The sequence below is a fragment of the Camarhynchus parvulus genome, chromosome 3, assembly GCF_901933205.1.
Source record: "Camarhynchus parvulus chromosome 3, STF_HiC, whole genome shotgun sequence".
Lineage (NCBI taxonomy): Eukaryota > Metazoa > Chordata > Aves > Passeriformes > Thraupidae > Camarhynchus > Camarhynchus parvulus.
This window is the reverse complement of record NC_044573.1, coordinates 99,036,147-99,059,461: the sequence shown is the minus strand read 5'-3', so window position 1 is coordinate 99,059,461 and position 23,315 is coordinate 99,036,147. Positions and strand designations below refer to the sequence as shown.

Here is a 23,315-nt window from a genome sequence, read left to right as displayed (position 1 = left end):
GAAATCTGCATTTAATAATCTAATGTATGAGCTGGTTGGTGATAAGGTTCTTGCAGTGAAGAGAGTGAAAGCAATAATTATCTTTCCTGTACTAAAACTAATTTAGATCAGAATCTGCTCTCTTATGACTTGTTTTATTCTCAGCAACACACATTGCTGTAGATATTGCTTGATGTAGTGTCTTGTTAGAACTGCATGTATAAAAATGAATAATGAAGCCAGACCTTTAATTTTCTAAGATTCCTTTTGTAGTTTTGAATCACTTGTCAGTCCTTGCACTTCATCTGCAGTGTAGATGGACTGTACTTGTCAGAAGAGGTTTCTGTTTTATTGGCCCTTGCAGCAGCAGTAAGAAAGTCATTCCATGACATTTTAAGAAATGTAATAGATGGATTTGCCTATGTGGCTGATAAATTTCTAAGTTTAGGGGTAGTGAAGTATCTGAGTGTCACTAAATATAGAGCTTTTAGCAGACTCTTTTGAATGCCTTCTTAACCATACAGCTCTAACCAGCTGCTGAAAAATGCCTGCTGCACATTGCTGCACACACCACTGGTAATGTATTTAAGCTCTTTGGCTATTTACCCCAAGTTCTGAGATAGGGGTTAGTGTTTTTGAGATGCAAATCTTTTCATCCACATCTACCTACCAGGACAAGCTGAATGACACAGCAGGTGTCTTCCAGTTTTGTTCCCGTGCTTTTTGAACAGAAAAGTTTTGATAGAAATTTTTTAAATCTTGATGTTCTTAGTGAAACAATGCTTTAAAATAATTTTATCAAAAAATTCAGATATCCTGGAATTGTATAAACTGTTTACAAAAACAAAACTCAGGATTCTGAATACTTTTTTTGATAATGTCCATATAATTGCTGTAATATCATATAGCTGTCATATTCAGTCTATACTCAGCCAATAAATCATGGCTATGTTTCATATTCAGTCATCCAGAAAAGCAATATATTGTATCAAATGTGCACTCTGCTGATATATCACAATAGGCACGATGTAAATAAAAATGTACTTTTGGTTTCAGAATTGATTTAACATTCTGCCTCATGTCTTTGAAATCTGTTGGATCTCATGAATAAAGACAGAACAGCTTTTCATACATTATTTCTTCTGTGTGCAATTTATATTTTGGAAATTTAATATATTAAGATTTAGGAAAGGGAAATGATGATAGGGCTCAAGTATTTCAACGTTAGTGTTGCTACGACGTGTTACCACTTTTTGAAAGAAGGTTGGATTCTAATTTTGTATGAAATGTACAATGCTATTTAGTTGTGAAACTGAATTCCATAGGCTAAGCTTTTACATCTCCTTGCATTCCCTATTAAGTCCACTTACAGAGAAGAAAAGCAAAGTGTCCTTAATTATGGGGGTTTTTTTAGAGTTTTTGGGGTTTTGGCTTTTTTTGTTTGTTCATTTGTTTTCTGTTTCCCTGTTTTTCTTTTGGTCACCTGCTATACATGTAGGAGTGGAAACATGGTCTTTATGGCAAGTTTTGCTGTTTAAATTCCAATTTATTTTGGTTTTTTTTTTCATGTACTTAATGGATTTGAATTTGGATCATGAGAACTGGGGCAATACTAGTGAATTCTAACAAACATTTTTAAAAAAATCAATTACAATAGTTGGGCTTCTTGTACTTTGTTACCACAGTTATTTCCCTGTTTTTAGAAGTTTACAGCAGGCACTGAAAATGAGATGTGTGTTGCTTCTTCTGAAACAGTTCAGAGCAGTCTGGTAGTGGAGCTTCTTTATTCTTCCGTTCCCATTTTCTCTGCAGTCAAGTAATCTCTTAATCAGAAAAAACGTAAAAGGATGGGAAAATAGTCTTGTGTATTTTTGAAACAAGCTTTCTTTTGTTGAGAGCAGAAAGGCTCTTGTTCTAATTGCAGACTAGAGTTGAAATATGTCTTGATTATAGTGCACTTTGCATAAGATAAAATATAAAATGCTCTTTGTATGAAAGCAGTTCTCTTTATTATGACAGCAAGGGCTGATACCTGGTTTTCTGCACTTCTGTTTGATCATTATCGTAAAGTGTGATTTTTGTCTTTTATTGTCCTGTTAATGAATAAAAAAATCTGGTTTTACAGCAGAGTTTTTAGAGAGAGAATGCCAGTGATCTTGAGCCAAACTATGCTGTTAGGAGAGCACCAGGATCTGGTTTACTCTGTGTTCAAGAGGGTTAATAAACATCAACTATCCATGTACTGTTTTGTGTTTCATTGCCTTGCTTTTGTCATTCTTTTATGACTGCCTCAAAAAAGCTAAGTGTATATGTTTCTGGAGTAGACATAAGGAACATACTTAACAACCTGAGGAAATCTATTCATTACTCAGTCTCTTTGTAATTTTATTTTAAGAATTATTTGATTTTTTTCCCCAATGATCAATCATCTAGAAAATAAATCAATTTTTTAAATTTGCACTTATACTGAGGATTTGCTGACATCTTTAAACATGTGATTGGGACTTAATATCCTTTTGTTCTGTCATTGATCCAAATGGTTTAATCATATCTCAGTAAAAGCCATGGGTTTTTGTCACAGTTGTATCAAGTTTTGACAACTGTGTCACTTTGGTTGAAGGGATGTTTTTCAGCCACTGAATCTCTTTGAGTGATGCTGCCAATGTTTGAAAGTCTGAGGCTTAGGGTAAAATTCAAGTAAAATTATAGAACATCATATGAGAGCATTCTTGTTTAGGGAATTGATAGGGCTTGCACTGGCAGCAGGAAATTAGTTTTTGGGCTTTGGGTCCCTGGGCAGTCTTTATCCCTCTTCTCTGTAAATCTGTAACACACAGTGCTGTGGTATACATATAAGTATGGATGATACAGACATACTAAATTTCTTTTCTCCTAAGTATACATTCTCTTTATACTTGGATTATAAACTGTCATTATGACCAATAGAAATCTAGCCTATACAGTCAATAGTGTCTAGAGAATGATTTATTTAATGGGCCTCCAGAGCAAATGGAATTGCTCCCCAGACTCCTCTGATTGCATTGACCACCACTGATGATAATGAGAGATGTCTGGATTTACATGCTCGGAGTGGAATCTTATTTCTGCAGATGCAGTTAGTTACTATTCTACTTCTGTTGAACTTTCTTAGGTAATAAAAATAGAGAGAGGACCCCCTCCCTCTATCCCCACCTCCCCCTACAAATTACAAATGATCCGTAGTAAATGTGCTCACCGTGTGCTGAGCAATGCCCCCCCAGTCCCCAAGCAGTGACCAGCAGCACCCAGACAGCTTAGAGCAGTTTATGTACTGAGCATGATTTCTGTGGTCTGGAATATCCCTTAGCTAACTTTGGTTCTGGTGCACCTCCTCACTGGCAGAGCATGTGAAACTGACAAGTCCTTGACTCAGAGTAAGCCCTAATTGTGAACAAGCAAAACGTCAATGTGTTAACAGCATCATTCTCATACTAAATCCAAAACATAGCACCGTACCAGCTACTGGAAAGAAAATTAACTTTATCCCAACTGAAACCATCAGAATAATTTAGATACAGAAAGAAATATTGCAGTGTTTTGAAGTAGCTAATAAACTCTTTTGTAGGTGACCAAGCATGTGCCTAAGAAAAATTAAATTGTTATAGAGAGGGCTTTAAAATGTGCTGTGCTGATAATTTGATGCAGTCTCTTGAGGCAGAAGACAGCCTGCTGTGGTTTATGTTTTACTTTTCTTTTTCCAAGTCTTGGTGCATGTAAATGTGTGAAAAAATTGTGTACATAAATTGTGTATTTAGCTAAATTATATGAAGGCAAGCTTTGATTGCTGAAATTAAAATCTTATGGTGTCAGATTTTAGTTCATCAGCCCCACACTTCATGCTCATATGGGTAGTTAGTATACAAGGTGTTTGACTGATAGAAAAAATCTCTGATTTTCTTATAGTAGATAAAACCATCTCCAGTGCTAAGTGGTTCTTGCCTTATGTAGTTTGATAATCCTGGAACTGAAGGGGAAAAGGTTTTTTACACTGCTGTGAATTGGTCTGTGCTGACTGCTACACAATGTAATCGTTTTCCAGCTCGGTTTTAGGTGATGCCTCTGATCTGTACCTTTGAGGTAGAAATTGGGCTACAGGGTGGTAATTTAGGACAAATTTTTGTTGTTGGCAGATAGAGAAGTATTTATTTGTGCTCCTAAATACAACTATGCTTGCAAAAAGATAATCTCAAGTTGAGGTTATTTTAAGAATGAGCTTAAAAAAAGTTGCTTGGATAAAGATATGCCAACTAAGCAGTGTCAACAGTAATGATTTGAGTGACTGCCTAGGAAATGAATGAAAAAGAGAACCAATTATTTCAGCAGATACATGACTGTGTGTGATAAATTTATGAATCTGAAGCTGTTATCTACACAGGCTCAACAATTTTAGACAGGAAATTACCCAATGACTGTTACAAATAAAAGGTGTTAAGCCATTACTTCTTTGAATTTTGCAGACTTGGAACTAATCAGGTGGTCAGTCAAGAAGCTAGACAAAGTTAGTGCACGATTTTGCTTAAGTAATAGACTTTAAATAAATAAATTTCCCAGTACTGGAAGGAATAGATGCATAAAATCTTACAAGAATATATAAAAGTAGTTTTTACTGAAATATGAAAGTTTTGTGCAAGTGTGAACCTGAGCATACAGGGCTTGCAAGACCTTTCAGCAAATTATTTTCCATCCTAATATGCATGCTGAATATCAGATTTGATAACAAATTTAATAGGGCACCTAGTTATATTTACAGATACTAATCTGCAAATATGGCAAGTGATATGAGGAAGGTCGCTGTCAGTGCTGACATGATGCCTGTTGTTCAGTGACTGGAGTGGCTGGGGAATGTCATTTCTTGTAGCTTTGAAAGTGTATTCTGTTACATCAAACTGGTAATTATGGGGCAGACATGACCCATGCTTTCCTGCACTGTCTGTTGAAAGCTTTCCTTCAAGGGAGAGCATACACCTGCCAAATGGTCCTTTTGAGGTCCATCCTCATTCCACAGCTAAAGATCTTGTATGCGTTTATGTGATCAGAACTTGTTGAAAAAAGCTTTTCCTATCTGGATCTTTTCCTATCTGGAACTTCCTGTCTCGAATATGGGAATCTGGTATTAGGCTATACCAGTCGCAGATTTATAGGTTTTAGAAGTGTGTATCTGTTTTATTTCTACTATAATTTATAACTTTTTATATCTTCTAGTGAAGGCTATCTAGTACAGTACGTGTGTCCTAACTAACATTTATTAGACAAATTAATCTGCATTACCCAGATACTGATGTGAATGTACCACATAAAAGCAAAAAGATAAGTTCCTTGCTACAGTACACTTATCTATACCAAGTGAACTGTCTCCTAAGCCTCCTTGGTTCTGGCTTTGGACCATTGGCTTTGTCCCACTTATCATTACCCAGAGTTTTGTTTCTAATAGGGAGAAGTTGTCTAAGAAAGCCTCAGTGTCACCAGGATACCCAGTATCACCATTAGCACATTCAGTATCATACAGTGGACATGTCAGTTCATTATAGCAGACACTGGTGCATAAAACCTCAGAAATACCCACTTGTCTGGTCTGAAGTGACATCACCTGCATCCTGCAGCCATGCCTAAAGGAAAGAGAGGTCCCTAAAAAACTATCTCTTTAGTGATCAAGTTAAAGCTTGGAGAGTTGACTTGCAGGGTTTTTTAAAAACAAAAATTCACACTGCTGCTAATGCCTAGACTTGCACATTCCAAGATCCAAGTGACAATTTTTGGTAGGGCTGCCTTTGCTTCAGCTTCTTGGCCTCGGTGTGAATCAGTTCATTGCTTAAATGAGACATATTTCTTGATCTCTTTCTCCCTTGCCAAAGCCGTGCCCCATTCGCCTCACACATAAATTAAAAATGTGTTGCAGATTTTAGAAAGCTCAGAGAGCTAAGTAGAGGCAAAGTAAGTGAGATAGTCCTGATGGGGCCACACAGTTAAAAAGTTGGAGAGAGTCCTTGCTGTCAAGTGTGACCAGCAGTAGGTCATCTCAATAATGTAATGATGTTGCTTCAGTATTACTGTTTCATAGTAACTTAGGCAATTTCTGTCAATATTTAGCACAACTGTGGTGGAATGTGTAGAACATACTCAGCTTTTCTGTGATTATTTTTTTTGTTTTGTGGAAACTGTCACACAGAGTACAAGGGAAATGCACTTGCTCCTGCAGCATCATTACTGTTGAGCAAGTTCATATCAGGGTTCAATAAGACCCTCAAAAGTTCTTAAAAAAATCACCAAAAATATTTTGTGATTTTTCAAATCACTTAATTTGAGTCTGACCTTTTACAGGTTATTGCCATAATGCCCTTTTAATAGATTGCAGTTAGAATAGATGGTAATAGTAATTTTGCTGGTTTTTAAGCTGTTTCTCTAAAATAGTTTAAAACTAAGCAATTAGAATGATCCTGCAAACATCTACCTGCATGATATGTGCTGTCTATAATTTATTTGGTTCAAGGAACTTTAACTGAACCACTTCAATTTGCAGCGTTAGAATAAATAGGAAGGAACAGATCCCTCTGCCTTCTTGTTTCTGCACATTTCAAACATGTCTAATTTTACCTCGGTGCTTTTTCTAGCAAAATAGGTTGCTTGTTGTGTTTTGGTTTTTGTTTTTTTTTTTTTTTTTTTCTTTATGCACATCCTAGTGTAATGATATTAGGAAAGAATGAGGCTGACCATGGAGTTCACTCCCTAGTGTACAAGAAGGCTGTTCTGCAGGATGGTTTTCTGTAATGAAATGTCCCAATTCATGGCTTCTTCCTCTGAGTGACCACACAGTCTGTCAGATACTGGCCCTGCTAAAATCCTGTTTCCTTGATCAATGATAAGAAAAGCTGCATCACAGGGATGAGAGAGCTCTCAGTGATGTGTGTAACTGCACATGTGCCAACTTGCACCACGTAGTGTTCTCTGCCATCTGCCACTGCAAAAAGAGAGAACCAAACAGGTTTACAAGAAAGCAGCAAGAAAGTATCCAACCTGTCCCAAGGCTGTGTTGTGTTATTATGTAGCTGTTGTTTCTATTTACTGCAAGAGCTGCTTTTCAGCATAAAGTAATGAGTTAGGTACTAAAAGTAATTTCTGTGGACATTAAGGCAAGTGATGTGAAAAGTACAGCTCAAGATTTTAGTGTACAGAGCTGTTAAAGAGGGGTGTTAATTTTTTAGGAAACTAAGCAGTACATCCTGAAGCATTCATGATTGGCTTTACCCTTGGGGAAAAAAAATTAGTCTAATTTAATTGCTTGCTCAAATATCCTTTGTTAAGAAGATGAAATGTGCTTTAATTCATCTTTTGTAAAGGAGGAAATATTCCAGAGCTTCTGGGTAGAAGAACAGGTGGCTACAGGATCACATATTCCATCTTCAGTTTAACAGGTTCATGCAGAGATTGGAAATTAAAATGCAGACATCTTTGTATTTGATCTTTGCTGTTTTACAGGAGTAACCAGAGCATTTGCAGCTCCAACAGGAGCAGCAGCAGGACTTGGCCAGCAGCTGCTGGTGTCCTGTGAAGGGGTGGGGAGTTCTTCCCTGGCCCTTCTGAGTGAGAGCACACACCCAGGGAATTCTTTCTAATGATGAGTTGGTGAGCCCAACTCTGTTGCTGGAAAAAGTGATGATCATTTGCTATTAAACCATCCAGTTCTTTTATCTCCTGAGCAAAAATGTTCACTAGATAGGAAGGAGTATTCCCACCTGCTTGATCCTGCCTGTGGCTATGCTGGAAAACAAAATGCTATTTTTCTGTTTTCTTCCCCTTCCTGCTTTTTAAAAAGTCTTTTAAGTAGAGTAAAGTCACTTTGTCAAATGCACAGTATAGATTAATTAATCAATATTTGTTCAGAGCTTTGGATGTCTTAAGCCTTATTAGGGATGAGTGCTGAATTTTAGTCTTGTTGTATTGACTTGATTATGAGCAGCATCTTGATGGAGAAGTTTCTTTTTTACTCTTTGAGTCAGGTGCAATTTAGGATTTTATTCCCAAAGTTTGTGTATATTTTTATACACATTTATCATGTATATTTGCATACTATGTTACAGAGTTTTGAGTAACTATATTTTCAAAATCATTGAAGTGTTTTACATGAAAAAAATACATTTATGTTTCTATTTTGTTTTTGTCATCTTTAGGCCAGTCAAGAGATTTCATAGGTATATGAATATTCTGCAGTACTCTTTGGACATCCACAGGCCAAATAGGGACCTACTTTTATCAGTAGAAATGAGAATATCCTTGCAGTAGTAGTGTTAGCAGTGGTATGTTTGAATGATTTTTCTCAGTATATTACATTGTCTTCTATCAGTAAAATACCAGAGTTAGAGTAAAACATTAATTTAAAATGGTTTTTGAGAAGAAAACTTAAATTCTTATAGGTATTGTCTATATTTAGATGAAGAATTTGAGATTAATGCTATAATTTTGAATTGAGCAAGAGCAGAGTTGTTCCTTTTATGTATTGTCATAGTTCTTTTTTGAGGCAAAGAGAGACTGAAGAGGTGTAATTCTAAATATGATGCTTCATTATTTTATCATATTTGTGATTTCTAGAACTTGAGATATGTTATTTGGACAAACGTTCCTTGATGTCTTACAGTAGCTAACGCAATTTAATGGAATCTGTATATTAAGTAATCTAATTCGTCTACAGATTTTATGTCACCTATTACCACGTAAAAAATGACATGAACTCATGTAATTGAATGGTATCCACAGAACTTATCTAAAATGATATATTGATAGCTTTGTGCTCAGCTGTAAAGATAAATGTTAGATTGCATCTATATACTTTAGAAGATTTCATTTTGTTGGAGGAGTTGGTAGTCTTATTGGTAGACATAAGAGAAAATCTTTTTTATACAAGCAAAGTATACTTCATTTTAGAATCTGAAGAATTGAACTTCGGTGCTGAAGCAAAGTCTAGGTGCAGCATTATACTTTGGGAGAACAAGAACATGAACCTGAGTAAAGAAATCTGAATTTCTATTTGCTTTTTTTCCCCTGATCAGGCAATCAGTTGATGCACATTTGTGAAATATTTTAAATTACCATGTTTTCTCCATTTTCTAATACTGTGGAGTCCAAAATTTTGATCCTTATATCATCTTATCTTTAAAGCCATTACAGAATCAGCTGAAAAGACCTTAAATCAATGAAGTTACACACTTCTCTTGAGTAGTGTCTGTAAAGCTCATTTGTGTACAAATGTGAGTTTGTGTAATGTAAAACTCAAAGCTAGCAGCAAGCAACTAAGTTTTTATTTTCCTCAGTTGGAGTATGTTTGGAAAACTTATTTTGTTATTCAATATTTCTATTTGCAGGGAAGGTAGGATTACTGACCCAATATATAAGAATTTATTCTTCTGTTTTTATTCAGTTTGACAAAGGATATGCTTACAGCATTCGCCACAGCTATGGGAAAGAAGGAAAGAGGACTGATTATACCCCATACAGCTGCATGAAGATTATCATGTCCAATCCACCAAGTCAAGGGGATTATCATGGTGAGTTCCTTAAGGGGAAAAGCCCCAAGCATTTACAAACAGCAGAATCTCTTGGCTAGAGAAGTTACTCCCTCCTGTAGTCTCTTAAATTGTGTATTCAATTTCCAGACCATAGTGGTCTTGAACTATTTTCTTCAGATCAGACTTGATAACTGCTGTTTTTACAAAATTGTGTCGTGAGCTCAAGGAGACTTTAAATGTGCAGATACTTTAAGAAATGACCAATTAGAGGTGTTCTGAGACATGAATTCAATCGTACAGGAAGTCTGAAGTTTGCTAGGGTATTTTAAAAACTCATACAACTGTATGACTAGACATGGGAAAGCTACACTTCCTTCACTGTTGTTATGCTAATACTTAAGTCATTCATTCAGCTGTGTCTCAAAACTCACTCTAGGAAAAAAAAATCCACTTAGGTGGTGGAACTTTCTAAGTTACTTATAAGGTGATATTTTTACAATGGACTATGCTTTTAAAGACCAGTTGACCCTCATTACTTTTATTTTCTTGGGTTTTTTCCACAGCTATTAAATGTACCAACACTGTCATTGTTAGTAAGGAACTAATTTAAACTCTTTTCCTGTCAGTGAATAAGAATTGTGGCCTCTTTATGGTGGGATATTTTATGTGACTCTTGAGCCTGTGGTGCCCTGATAACTCTGCAGTAAAGTAATTATTTAAAGAAAAAAAAAAGGCAATTGTACACATGGGTAATTAACTTTCCTATTAATAAGCTGTTAGACAATTAGGAACAGCTTAGCTGGTCTCTTGAGTGCCTTACTGCACTAACTCCTGAGTAAACAGCCTTGTTTGTGAGCTTGCTTATTTTTTTCTGTCAGGGTGCCCATTCCGCCACAGCGATCCCGAGCTGCTGAAGCAAAAGCTGCAGTCATACAAGATCCCTCCCAGTGGAATAGCTCAGGTAAGGCATGTGACACTTTCATTAATAAGGCACTACTTTTCAATTTTACTTTCTATTTGTGTAGGAATGCCATATGCAATTTGTCACTGTGTATTGTGAAATATTTCTTCTTATAAAGGTTTTATACCAGAATTTTGGCTTTCGTGCTGCAGTGCTCCCACTGATGTGATAATTATTGTCACTACCTTTTATTGTTTAATATTGTGAGGAAGTTTATTCCAACAGTGGATACAATCCAGAATTTTTTTATATTTTGTTTTACTGCACTGTGATTAGAAAAGAAGTTTAAATGAATCTGGCAGTTTTTTAGAGAATTTATTTTTATTCTTGCAATGACTTGTGGATGACTACTATGTAGTCAGTACACAAATGTAATTATTTTCTATAATAAACTTCTAAAACCCATACATTCCTCATTATCAGTTGTGCTGACTTCCTTTGAACAAAAAAAGCTCATAAAACGTCTAATGAAATTAAGCAGAAGTTTTTATCAGCTGCTAAAAAACATAAACCTAAATTGAAAAATCCATCTTATGTAGCAAAAAACAGTGTAGGAATTGGAACTTTGAGATGTGTCCTGAAGAACTGTGTCCCCCACTGCATTCTCTAGCAAGATCTTAAGGCAGTAAGAGGATGTCATCATTTTCATTGAAAGAAGAGGTACTGGTGAGATTTAAGCTGAGACCAAACAGTTCTGTGTATTAGCTGGCTGGAACGTGCTTTAGATCTTTGGAAAAACCTGCTTAAAGTTGTTGTATTTGGTACATATGGAATGTCACCATTGTTTGTCAGGCATCAACAGACTGTTGTAGAAGATGGAAAAGAATGTGGGAGTTCCACTTAAGGCAGTCTCTCTTGGAAGGACTAATGAAGATACAAATTAAAAGAGAATAATTTCAAAGAGTTTGTTGTTCACTATAGTAATTCTTGACAAATTCCTGAAATATTCATACTTTTTCATAGGAGTATTTTTTCCTTTTTCTCTTTTTTCCCCTGTTTTCTTCTGGTTCATATCAATAAGAATACTTTCCTTTGGCTTTTTTTCCTTTTATATATGTATATATGTATGTGTATATATATATATATATATATATATAAAGAATTTATGCTGGTCTAGGATTTTTTATCCTGCTAATCACTGGAAAGATTAGTGAGGATTTACTGGTTTAGATCCCTTGTTTTAGTGTGGGTAGGACTTAGTAGAGGTTATTTCTTCAGTGAATTTGCACAGTGAAACAGTATCTTCATATTTAATGTAGTTCCTTATTTAATGTGAATTGTGATTTTATTTTTGTGTGTCTATGTGTTTAGGGTTTTTTGTTTGTTTTTTTCTTGTAAAGTAGAATTTGGATTCACTAGCAGTCTTATATTTTTTTTATCAAATGTGACCAAGAAAAACTGTCTCCATCAACATCTTCTCTGCCCAGAAATGGATATTGTCCTGTCAATGACTTCTGTGGTGTTAAGTGCAGTTAGGGTAAAGGGCTCTTCAGTGTCCACTCCTAGTGTTAAACAAAAAAAGACCCACAAAATTATACGCTCTCTATGCAAAACCTAATAAAAATAAAATAAAATAATGTAAAATAAAAAATGTTGGCTGTGCCTGGCTTCTGAGAAGTTAGTCTTTTACATCAGACAGTCTTTGAGGTATCCAGTAGGAGAAGAGGAAGAAAAATAGTTTCCATCAGTCTCCAAATTGTCATTATTGCTGCCCCTCCTTTTTGCTCCATTTTCATGGTCCAGTAGTGTTTGCGTGACTAAGATCAGGTCAGGATCCTTCAGTCCAGACAGGGCTTTTAGGAGTCTTCTCTGATGTTGATGATGGTTGCTGAGTATCAGAAATGTTTTTTTTTCCTTTAGCTCTGTGAATAGATATTAGGAGTGAATGGTTTACCAATCTTTCATGGTCTCATGTAGCTAGACTGGCATTCACTCAAACCATACCCTCTGACTCTTAGGCTTCCTGTTAGCTCCAGGTCCAATGAGAGCTCCCTTACAAACTGGTAGATACCTATTTTTAATGAATGGTTTGGAGCTTGACCTTTCAGCTATGTATTTCAATAAAAAGTATGTTTTTTCTGGGGCTCAGGACCTCTTATGCTCATGTCTTGCTCTGTTCCAAAATTCTGGGAACGATGCAAAAATTTTCAAGCATCTATTTTGAATTTAGCTATGCACTGATGAATTGGTTCCCCAGTGTGATTTTCATTGGGGTTAGAGTGCTCTATGTCTTCCCTCCAAACCCACAAACAAGGCCCTTCCTTGTCTTTGAAGCTTGTTCCTCATGGCTGTTATGTGAGCCACAGTGGGGGCTAGTGTCGAGCCCTAATGGCTGTGCTTTTACCTAAGGTGCTCAGTTTTCTAGTGCTATTCTCAGCCTTCTGTTTCTGGGGCTGTCCATACTCTTGACATGCACTCTTTCCTTTAAGGTTCATAAGAGTTTCTGAATTTTTCCAATTCAGATAAAGCATTTGATTGCTGCTTGGTAGGAACAAACCTCATCCTAAAGGGCTTTTTCACAAGACTGGGTGTGAAAAGGGAAAGATGATGTGATGATGGTAAAGAGCAAATACGGCCAGACCTCACATGACTTCAGTAGTCAGTCTGAGCATTAGGCTGCTTTCATTGCATTCATTCTGTAGTGCTGTCAGTAACGAAAAAAGGGATCAAAGTATTTGAATATGTGAATCTCCTCATTATGAAGTATTTGGATCTGACCTGTTGTTCTAGTCTAGATTTTCTGAGGCTGTATCTTGTCTAGGATTGTATCTGCTGAAGAAATCATCTCAAAGTAATGCAGCACATGACGTACGGGTCTTGTCTAGTTATCAAAGTGCTTGAAGCAGAGAGCTAATCCTGATTATTCCAAGAACTGAATTATTTAACTTGTATTAATTTCACATTTTCCTTAGGTTAGTCTATATTTGTGGTAGTAGCTTTTTTTTTCTTTTTTAATGCTTCTTGGAGAGAGAAGCATTGGCTGAGCATCTGATGTGTGGACGTGTAAGTGCGTGGCATTTGAATTTATAGTGTATAATTTTTCATTTCTCTCTCTGGTATACTGCTGATGAGGTAAAATCCTAATGAAATCAGGACTGATAACAGCTAATCAATTTGAAGAATATAAAGATTAAAGAATATGTTAAGATATGTTTTTACATATGAGACATTGAACAAGTGCATGTAGTGACAGGACAAGGAGGAATGACGTCAAACTGAAAGAAAGGGAGGTTTAGATTAGATATAAGGAAGAAATTCTTTACTGTGAGGATGATGAGTCACTGGGACAGGTTGTCCAGAAAATTTGTGGATGTCCCATCCCAGGAAGTGTTCAAGGCCAGGCTGGGTGGGACATTGGGCAATCTGGTCTAGTGAAAGGTGTCTCCATCCAGGGCAGGTGGGTCTGAATTAGATGATCTTTAAGGTCCTTTCCAATTCAAACCATTTTATGATTCTGTGATTAATACATCTGTTGTGATGCTGTACTAAATGCACTGTTATGTGTTGCCTGCACATCCTACATATAGAGAGATAGAAATGATAGGCTTTGAATTAGTTATTTCAAAATACCTATTATTTGTTTCAGAAAGTTTTCTTGCAGAAATGACCTTCTTCCCAAATCATGTCAATAACAATAGCAAAAGCAAAAAGTAGTAAAATTTCTGGTTCTACAAACAGGAGAAACAGAGAGTCTAGACTAGTTCTTTTTGCTTTTCTACTAGGAGTAAAAGCATTTTAGGAAAAAATACTTATGTCAGTGAACAGCAGATAACTTCAGAAGAAGGCTTGTTTTTTTTAGTACAATTTTTCTCTTAATTTAAAAATCTTTTTTTCCCCCTATAACTGGATTAAATTAAAGGTTTTGATTAAGTCACTCACTGAATTTTGTGTAATATTCTTCAACAGATTTAGTGTTTTGGTGGGTTGGAGATTCTTCACAGAGATGGAAATAAATAAACCAGTCTGTGCCTAGGCCTCTGGTACAGCTGGTTGTTTCTATGAATGAAAGAAATCCCATCAAAACACCGAACAAAAAACTGCCAAACCTGCAAAAAACCCACCACAAGACCACCACAGTGGAAAAAAAACTTAACACTCTCCCTGTTGATCTAATATCGTAAAAGTTTTAGGTTATTGCTGTCTGTAAAAATATTTTTCCTTGCAGATAAAGAAAGTTTCCAGGAAAAGTTAGAGATTAATCACACACCAGTGAGTCTATGGTAAAAAGATTTTCATGATAAGTTAATTCTGCAATGTAAAAAAACCCCAAACCTAAACCTGCTTTGAGTAAGTTGAAAATAGCAGTGTATAATTATAGAGCCCCAACTGTCCTGCTCTGCAACATCTTTACTTTGAGTGCTGAGGATCTATAAAAGCAGGTGGCTGCATACATCTGCCAAACATCATCTCAGCCTCATTAGCAGTCAGTAGAGCAGCATCAGAAAAGCAAGTTGCAGATGGCAGTGAAGAAAAAGGCACATAGGGACTAACAGGAAAAGTCCTTGAGTATGTACCTTTGCTTACAAAATAAAGCAATGCAGTATAAATGGCTTAATGTATGTAGAGGCAAAAGATTGCTGCTGTGAATGAAGCTTTGAGTGCAGGTCTGTTTCTGGGAAATATGAGCGAAAAACAGCTGCAAGCTTGCTTTCATTATGGACAGAAATGTAGTAGAAAAGATAATATTTATTAGGGATGGTAAATCTGTTTTATTTTAATAGTTTTTCTCATACAGAGGACTCCTTTCCAGCTGGGCTTTATTCTATTGCAGTGTTTAACCTTTTTTGTTTCCTCTTAGCAACTCCTTTCCTGATAAAGCAAGTAAATCTACTAAAGCTATTCTTCTTTAAATATGTTAAATATCCCCCTTATTCCCCCTCCCTTTCATATGTGCAGAAGGGGAGCCTGGTCCTCCATGATGTGGCCAGTTGAAACTTAGATATATATACAAACTTTTTTTATCTCTTAGGGTTTGCACTAAGAATTAGTGCATACCTGAGTTTGTTTGCTCAATTAAGGCTCTGAGATTTAAAATGTATTTACACCTAAATTTGAAAAAAAATTATTTATATCATTTTATTACATGTAATCTTGATTAAAAAAGAAGAATTTTGGAAAATCTTTAATATTTATGAACTAGATTGAATTAGTTGACTTATTTCAACTGGAAAATTCAGGTTAGAAAGGTCTGAATGCTACAGAATATCTTGAATGTTTCTTTTAACTAACCAACAGACAAATAGGTTTTCTGATAATTACTCCAGATTAGGTGAAAAACAATTTTTAACAAAGTATATACATATAACATGGTCAGCATTTTTTTTAAAATAGAGATGGCTCTTTTGTATGGCATAGATTGTATTGTAAAGAACAAACAAGCAAATGTAAGGCAATATGAAATTGAGGTGTTAAGAATAGATGAGTTTTTTCAATCCTTAACTACTAATTTTTTCAGTCAATTTCAAGGAGAGAGGAGAAAAAATGGAAATATATTTATGTACACAGATAGTGGCAGATTTCAGACTTCATTGCCTAGCTGGCCTTGGCCTTTGTGTTTTACAGAAGGTTTAGCAGGAGGTGGCAAGAGGGATAGAAATGTAATCAGTTGAGCTATTACAGAGAAATAATGGGGCTAAGTACTTTCCTGGCAGTGTGTTGCTGTTTTTATCCATTCAGCAAATGTAATTTATTTATATATCTGTCAATAAATACAAGGCACCACCCGATAATGAGTACAGCAGGGATTTAAGCTGTATATTGCTGTGTTTGACACAAAGGTCAACCTTGGGAAATGGCTTGAAATTAACATTTCTTGAAAACTATTTTTCGTTCCACTGAGGCTGTCTCTTAATTCCAGCAATTTTCTCTGTTTGATAAGCAGAGACAACATACATTTTGATTATATAAAGGAGGGAGAAGGTAATGAAACTTTAAAATATTTCAACCAGCATTGCATTTTGGTGATAAGAATGGGACTTCATGCAGCACAGAAGAGATTACCTGAAGGAGAATTGGAAAGCAAATTGTATTTACAAAAGATGGCATGATTTCCCCAATACGTGTTCAAAACAGCCTATTCACTCACATATTCTGCTGAGCTTGACTAGAAATAGCTTCATTTCTAAAAGGACAAATCTGATTGAAGGTAAAAGCATTCCCCTCTCACAGATACTTGTCTAAAGGATTTGCATTAAATTTTCTTGATGGGAGCACGGTAGTATTTTGCTGTGCATCTGCATGAACTGGCAATGTGGAAAATAAAAATACAAATCATGTCCTTGATTGCTTCATGCTTCAACCACTTGAATTGCTAGATTTATGTCTGCAATTATAGAAGAGATGTTGCAATATGATAGTTTGACAATAACTGTCACAATGATATTACCAAAATATAGATTCAACTTATTCTTGAAGTTAAGAGTATTGAAATTACATTTTAAGGGTCGGGCGTACCTTCCTGTGGTTTTATCTTGTTTTTAACGTAGCCAGGGCATTTTTAAAGTGTTGTCAGTTATTTGTAGGATTCTCAGGTGTCGTGTGCTGCAGGGGTCCATGAGCTGTTGTACAAGGCTGTCCTGGAGCACCCTGTTGTTGCAGCTATCAGTAAGTTGAACGTGTGCTGCTTGTGAGCGCGTCTCGTGTCTCTCCCCGCGCAGGTGCTGGAGCTGGTGAAGGGCATGCATTACCAGCTGGCCTGTCAGAAGTACTTCGAGCTGACCCACGATGTGAGTACTGCTACTCTTTGTTCACTTTGTCTTGGGGAAGGCCTTGGAAATCATGAATGAAGCCCAGAGACTGTTTTCAGTTTGCCCATGCATCATTAGCTGTTTTGCCTTGTTAGTTTTCTTTTCGGTAATTTCAAATACTCCTTTGTAATTTCTGCATTTATATATTGATATTATTAATACTCTCAATATTACAAGATGTTGTAAAATACTATGCTGTCTTTCTGAAAAAGTCAGTATGGTTGAATCTTATCTATTTCGAGTCATTTAGCTTTTTCAATATCCTACTTTTAATCAAATTTGTAGGTTTTCATACATTGAGCAAGTTTGATGTGTTTAGATAAAACACATAAAAACCTTAAAAAAATAAAGGGAAAGTATCTAAAACCTCTTAATTAAATCTCCCAGCATTTTCGTGGTACCTTTTGTTAATTTTTATTTAGTATTTTTTCACATTTGTAGTTGTGTGTGATTATTTTTTTAAATCAAGATGGGCATTCTCAGAGCTTCCCCATTTGCTTAATTGTAAGCAAAGTTATCTTAAAATTTTCTCCAAAAATTTTTAAGATAATAAATGGTCACTCTCCATCTCCTGTGTGATTTCTTGATTCAAAGAACCAGCTTTTTTACTGGTTCAAGATTACTTGTCATCAAAAAAAACCCCAGTGGAGCACAGCTCTTCTTATAGCTTTGTTCTCTTCACAAACCAAAAAATGAAAGCATCCCTTTCAAACAGCAGACTAGGGAACAGCCTTACTAAGGACATGGATGAGATTAAATGGCCCACCCAGAGGCATTTACCACTGACTTTTTTGTTCTTACTGATTTTCACAATTGATTTAAGTGGAGCTGTTTGTCTTCACATATTTCCAGAAGACATATGTATGAATGTATAAAGGTGTACCCTGAGCCTGTGTCCGCTGTTGTTTTTGGCAGCTGTATTTTGAGAGGAACACTTTGTCTTACGGTCTTAGAAAATGTGAGAAAAAGTCTGCTAATCTGGAAGGAAATTCAAAATAATATACAGTTTTAAATTTAGGTAACACTTGCTCTGTGTAAGCTCATGTCAGTAGAAATAACATTTTTTCAAGATGACTGTGGACCCCAAGGTCAACATTCATCAAAAGATAAATCAGTACTATGCATTTTAGGAAGGCTGTCTTTCCATTCTTCTATAGGAAATTACAGAAAAGCATGATTTTTTATCAATTTTGTGGTAATTTAAATATCTGTATTTGCTGCTTGCACTCGCAATCATCTTTCTGCTTTGCCCTTGATATTATTTCAGTAAGAGAAAGCAAAATATACACACACACACTGTAGTTTGAATGGCACATGCTTATGATGGCATTTTTTTTTACAGAATTTAGCTGCTTAACTTGTTACCAGCCTGCTTGGACTGATTTTTGTATTCTACAGCTTTCTATTCTATGCTTTATTAATGTTTTTGGGTTTTTTTTTTCCTATGGGGAGGTAAAAGATGTGTCTCTGAAGCTGGTGACCTTTACTTGCAATCAAGCCTTTGCTTTCCTGTATATCACTAGCAGAGTTTTTAATTGAAGGAAATTTCACAAGAATCAAGTAGCATAACTTTGATTGTTTCTTTGAGCAGGGAACAATCTTTAGTAAAATTTTCATGGAATTAATGGACTTGCTCACATGGAGAATTTTAATTTAAATTATGTAAAAATTTTACAAAGAAAGTGTTGGATATGTGTTGGGAAGAGCTGTTGGTGTTGCCTGCAATTCTTAAAAGTTATGGTGTATATGTGGGTAGGATTGACTATGAATGAATTTGTAACAGAGACATTTTAAAGATTTTATTTCTCTAAGTTCACAGGGTCAGCTTCAATAGTCTAGTTGGCACCAAGACTGTGCTAACACAGGCAGACTAGAGTGAGGATGCTGAGACACATTTTTGGGGGGTGGTGATGGGGGTTGTGTCCTTGCACTTCAGTGCTGTGTTCGAGCAGCATGGGCTAACAAAAAACTGCTGCTCTGTGTATTCTGTATAACCTGGGCTTATTAACTTCAGTGCCACACCTCTCCTGAACTTTGGCTGCACTTCTTCACAACCACAGAACAAAAGCAAACATCATTTGTGTGGCCCAGTGCATGGACCTGGCAGGAGCTAAGATACATGTAGGCAATTTGTTAACTCTTCAGTAAGGGTGCAGAAGGAAAGCTCTAGCACCATGATTGCTCCACGTGGTTTTTCTCTAATACCAGCTGTAGCATTATCAGCTGTCAATTTAAAAGTTCTTGGTTAAAACCCAAAGATGTTACAGTTTCAAAATGATTCTTTCAGGATTTTCAAAACAATATTTGCTATAGCGGGAATATTAAACTGGAGTTTGTATGAGAGCCACTATGTGCAAAATGTGCTGAATCCAAAGTCTTGTGTTAGTATCACCTACTTAGATGGATTATATGGTTGTGTCTGAAGTGCCAGGTCTTTTTGCTTGGTTAAAAGCTTAAAGTTTTAAAGCTTTTGCATGTTAAAAGCTTAAAGTTTTGACCGCACAGAACATATATTTTACTTTGGCTATGGTGGATTCCAGATAGATTTACCAGTGTGAATTGGCAAAGCTGTTAGAGAAATCTACTTTCTCTATTTCTTGTAGTAAGTCTCAGCTAACTTACAAACTAAGTTAATGATGAGGCTTTTAAAATTAATATGCTTTGATCTTTGTTACTTAAAAACATTGTAAAACTTGCATAAAGTTGTATGAGCAGTCTAAAGATTGCTTTTTTTTACTGTAAAAAAAGACTTCCATTTTTGTATTCAAATTTCTTGTGAATTTCCAGGCAGAGTAGAATATTTTTATTCAAAGAAATGCTTTCTGAACCCTGTTGAAAATTACAGAGAACAGAATTCTTTCTATATCACTATATCACAAATGAAGATAATGAAAAAATCTTCCCCCTTCTCTTTTAAAGCTCTCAGAAAAACTTAATGGTTTGAAACTCTTTTAATTAAGAGTTGTCTAAGCTTCATCTGATAGAGTTTTATTTAAGTAGTCTTCAAGTTTGAAAAGGAAAAAATGGTACATGGAATCATCAAATCAACAATTTTAACTAACAACCCATAGATAACTTAAAAATACACAAATTAAAACTCACAAATACCATCAGTCACCTCTGAAGACATGGTTGTAGGCTTCATTCATACAATGAGCTGCTTCTACAGCTTATTCCAGACTGTTGGGGAGAGAAGAGTTTAGAATAAAATTAAGAGTTGCAAAATAACTCTTAAGTTGGTCTGATGAGAGCTGAGATTTTAAGGTTAAAACAACCAGAGCTCATTAAGAGCTTCTAAAGGGAAAGCCAGTTTTTATCTATTTCACTTCTTTTTCAGCTTTTTTTCATGTAAAGAAGTAATTTAGTTCCCATGTAATGAAAATTGGAGCATGGATGAAAGCTGGCTGGATGAAACTCATCCGGATAAGACTAAAATCAAATTCAGTGATGACTTTGGGTTAGGTTTTTTGGTGTTTTTTTTTTCATTATGCCTTTGAATACCAAATTAGAGTGCTAGGACTGTTACTTTTAATATTTTTCAAGGAAGGTCACTGACTACAGTTGCTAATTCATGTCTGAATTAGATTTTGCTATCCATGTCACCATTTTCTAATGGAGCTAAGCTAGGCAGTGGTAATGCATTTAATCAGGGTTCCATTTAGAGCACATACTGATCCTCTGCTTTATGATTATTCACAAGCAGCTGAAATTTAAATTGATGGGGTTTGGCATATTAAATTAGCCACAGTATGTCCTCAGGAGACTCAGTGTGTGTGCAGAGTTGCTTATTATGCCTGAATTGGCCACTCCCTTCTGGGAAAAAAGAAATATAGTGGGAGCAGAAATTAACAGGTATATGAGTCTTAGTCTTCCATGGTGTGTTGTACCCCATGTTTGGTAAGTCTTCCAATGTATTTTAAGAGCAGTGGTTTTTTTTAAATGTTCCTACAATTCACATGAACTGACAGTTGAAAGGTGCAGGTTGCCTTGAACAGGAGGTGAAAGCACCTTTTAAAGTAAGCATTTCCAACTTCTGAGCCTCCCAAAAGAAATACAAAAGTTATAACTCTCATTCTTGGTCATTACATAAAATAGCTTCCTTTTAAAGCTGAAGGCTTTCTTGATTTGAAATATTTGAAGAGCATTAATTGAATGTTCATTTTTCAAATAATTCCAGAGTTGAAAGAATGCATCTGCTGAAGTAAAAAGTAGTAATACATATCTGCTGCTAGTTTTCTGTATTTTTAGCACTGAAGACTAAATGTTCTGTGGTACTGGTTGTGCATCTAGAGTCAGGTGCTGATGGTGGCTCTGATGGAGCAAGGATAAGTTTGATCTCTGTGGCTTCTGTCTTAGCTTGCTCCCTTATAAATATTGCATTTGTTCCTTCTTGGGAAACCAGGGAAAGACATGAAGCTCCCCTTTTCCATTTGCAGTTTCACACTGATACTTAAGATCTAGATTTATTTTGTGCAGTTGCTACAACTTCCAGCAGTATTTTTCACTTTCATTTGCATTCTAGACCTCTCCCACTCCCTCTTCTGGATGGTGAAAGTCCATTTTAAGGTGTAAGTTCAATAGTCCTAGATCTCTAAAGAATGCCATTTTACTTATGTGTTTTTAGATGCTTTGGGGTGTTATTTTTCTTTACTGTAGTAAAGACAGTGTGAAAGAATGTTTGAATGTGCAAAAATTATTTTATTTCTGCAATGAAGGAAGAACATTTCTGATGGAACTAGATTTGTGTTATGCTAACATTTACTGAAGCATTATTTACAAACCGATGCCTTTTTCTTAAACAAAATTGGAATTTATTAAATTGTTAATTAATCTGTTCTTGAATATAAAAAAGATTATTTTTAGAAATAAGTGTAATAACTTGGTGTTCCTTTCCTTTTATGTGCAGGTTGATGACATTGGGTTTTCTTTGAATCATCCTAATCAGTACTTCACAGAGAGTCAGAAGCTGTTAAATGGTGGTAGAGAACCGAAGAAGGAATTCAATAACTCGGGGAACTTTCAACAAAAAAATAATAGTCAGGAAAGCATAAATTCAAGTTCCACTCTCACCCCTTCAAATGAAAAAGCTGATACTGAGCTGGAAGGACTGGAAGCATACTTCACTGAAGACTAAGCAGCTGTGTTATTTGGGTTATTTTTTCTTTCTTTTATTATTTCCCTTCTCTAGCTGGATTTGTCTCTGTACTGAGGAATATGCACTTCACCACCTGGAAGACAGAAGCATTTAGTGCTTTGAGAAGGCTGAAAAAATGAAAGATACATATTGAAGCTGTAATTGCATCCAATATTTATTCTTACTGCTTTAGGAAGCTGTTTTATAGGATGTGTTTAAGGATGGGAAATGAAACATTCTTCACAATTATTAGGTCATTTTAGTCTGATTTAGCTTTTTTTTGGTTTTCTTCAAAAAGTTCAACTATTTTTATCCCCTTTTGTAATCACTTTTCTGTGTATCGTCTTAATAAAAAAAATTGCAAACCAAAAGTTTTTTGTGTTTTCTTTTTAGCTATACTGAGATGGTAATTAAGTAGGAGTTCTTATGATCAAAATTACCCTCTGGAGGAGTCTGTCTGTCTCTTCTATATGAGGAGCTGAGGGAAATCAGCTTCCCAATTTGTACCTTGGTACTAAATTTAGAGAGCCGATTTTGATACTTGGAAGAGAACATAATCAGACTTTAGACACCTGTATGTTAGAAAGTAATAAAAAAAAGATACTCTACCAACTGAGTTATTATGAAGAAGCTAAAAGCTTATTAGCATGTATTTCTGTGCAGCAGTCATGCTGATGTAGGAAGTAGTTTTCTTTCCATCCAACCTCTAATCTCAAATGTACCCCAGTTCAGTTGGGAGTTGGATGTTTCTAAAGGAATGCTGGCCCAAAGCTTGTGAGGTGCAAGCATCCGAGACAATAAAACGTCTCAAAGCCTTTCAGGATCTAATGATGAAGAGGATGTCACTGTTGGGTGTTCAGCAGAAGGAAGGCTGAGGAGCTCCCAGACTGAGTGAGGGTTTAAGTGCTGTGCTGAGGTGAGGACTGTTGCCCTGGCAAGGGGAATGACGGGAGCTGCCA

General features: G+C 35.8%; 1 protein-coding gene across 1 annotated transcript in view; it reads left to right on the top strand.

Annotated features, from left to right (window-relative positions):
- Positions 1-22,716, top strand: part of PRIM2 (DNA primase subunit 2) — a 90,513-nt gene extending 67,797 nt beyond the window's left edge. Inside the window, exons 10-13 of the mRNA XM_030945116.1 lie at positions 9,428-9,554; positions 10,394-10,476; positions 17,133-17,201; positions 22,129-22,716. Coding sequence (XP_030800976.1) covers positions 9,428-9,554; positions 10,394-10,476; positions 17,133-17,201; positions 22,129-22,356 — 507 coding nt within the window. The 3' untranslated portion in view covers positions 22,357-22,716. The remainder of the gene's footprint in view (positions 1-9,427; positions 9,555-10,393; positions 10,477-17,132; positions 17,202-22,128) is intronic.
- The last annotated feature ends 599 nt before the right edge of the window (positions 22,717-23,315 follow it).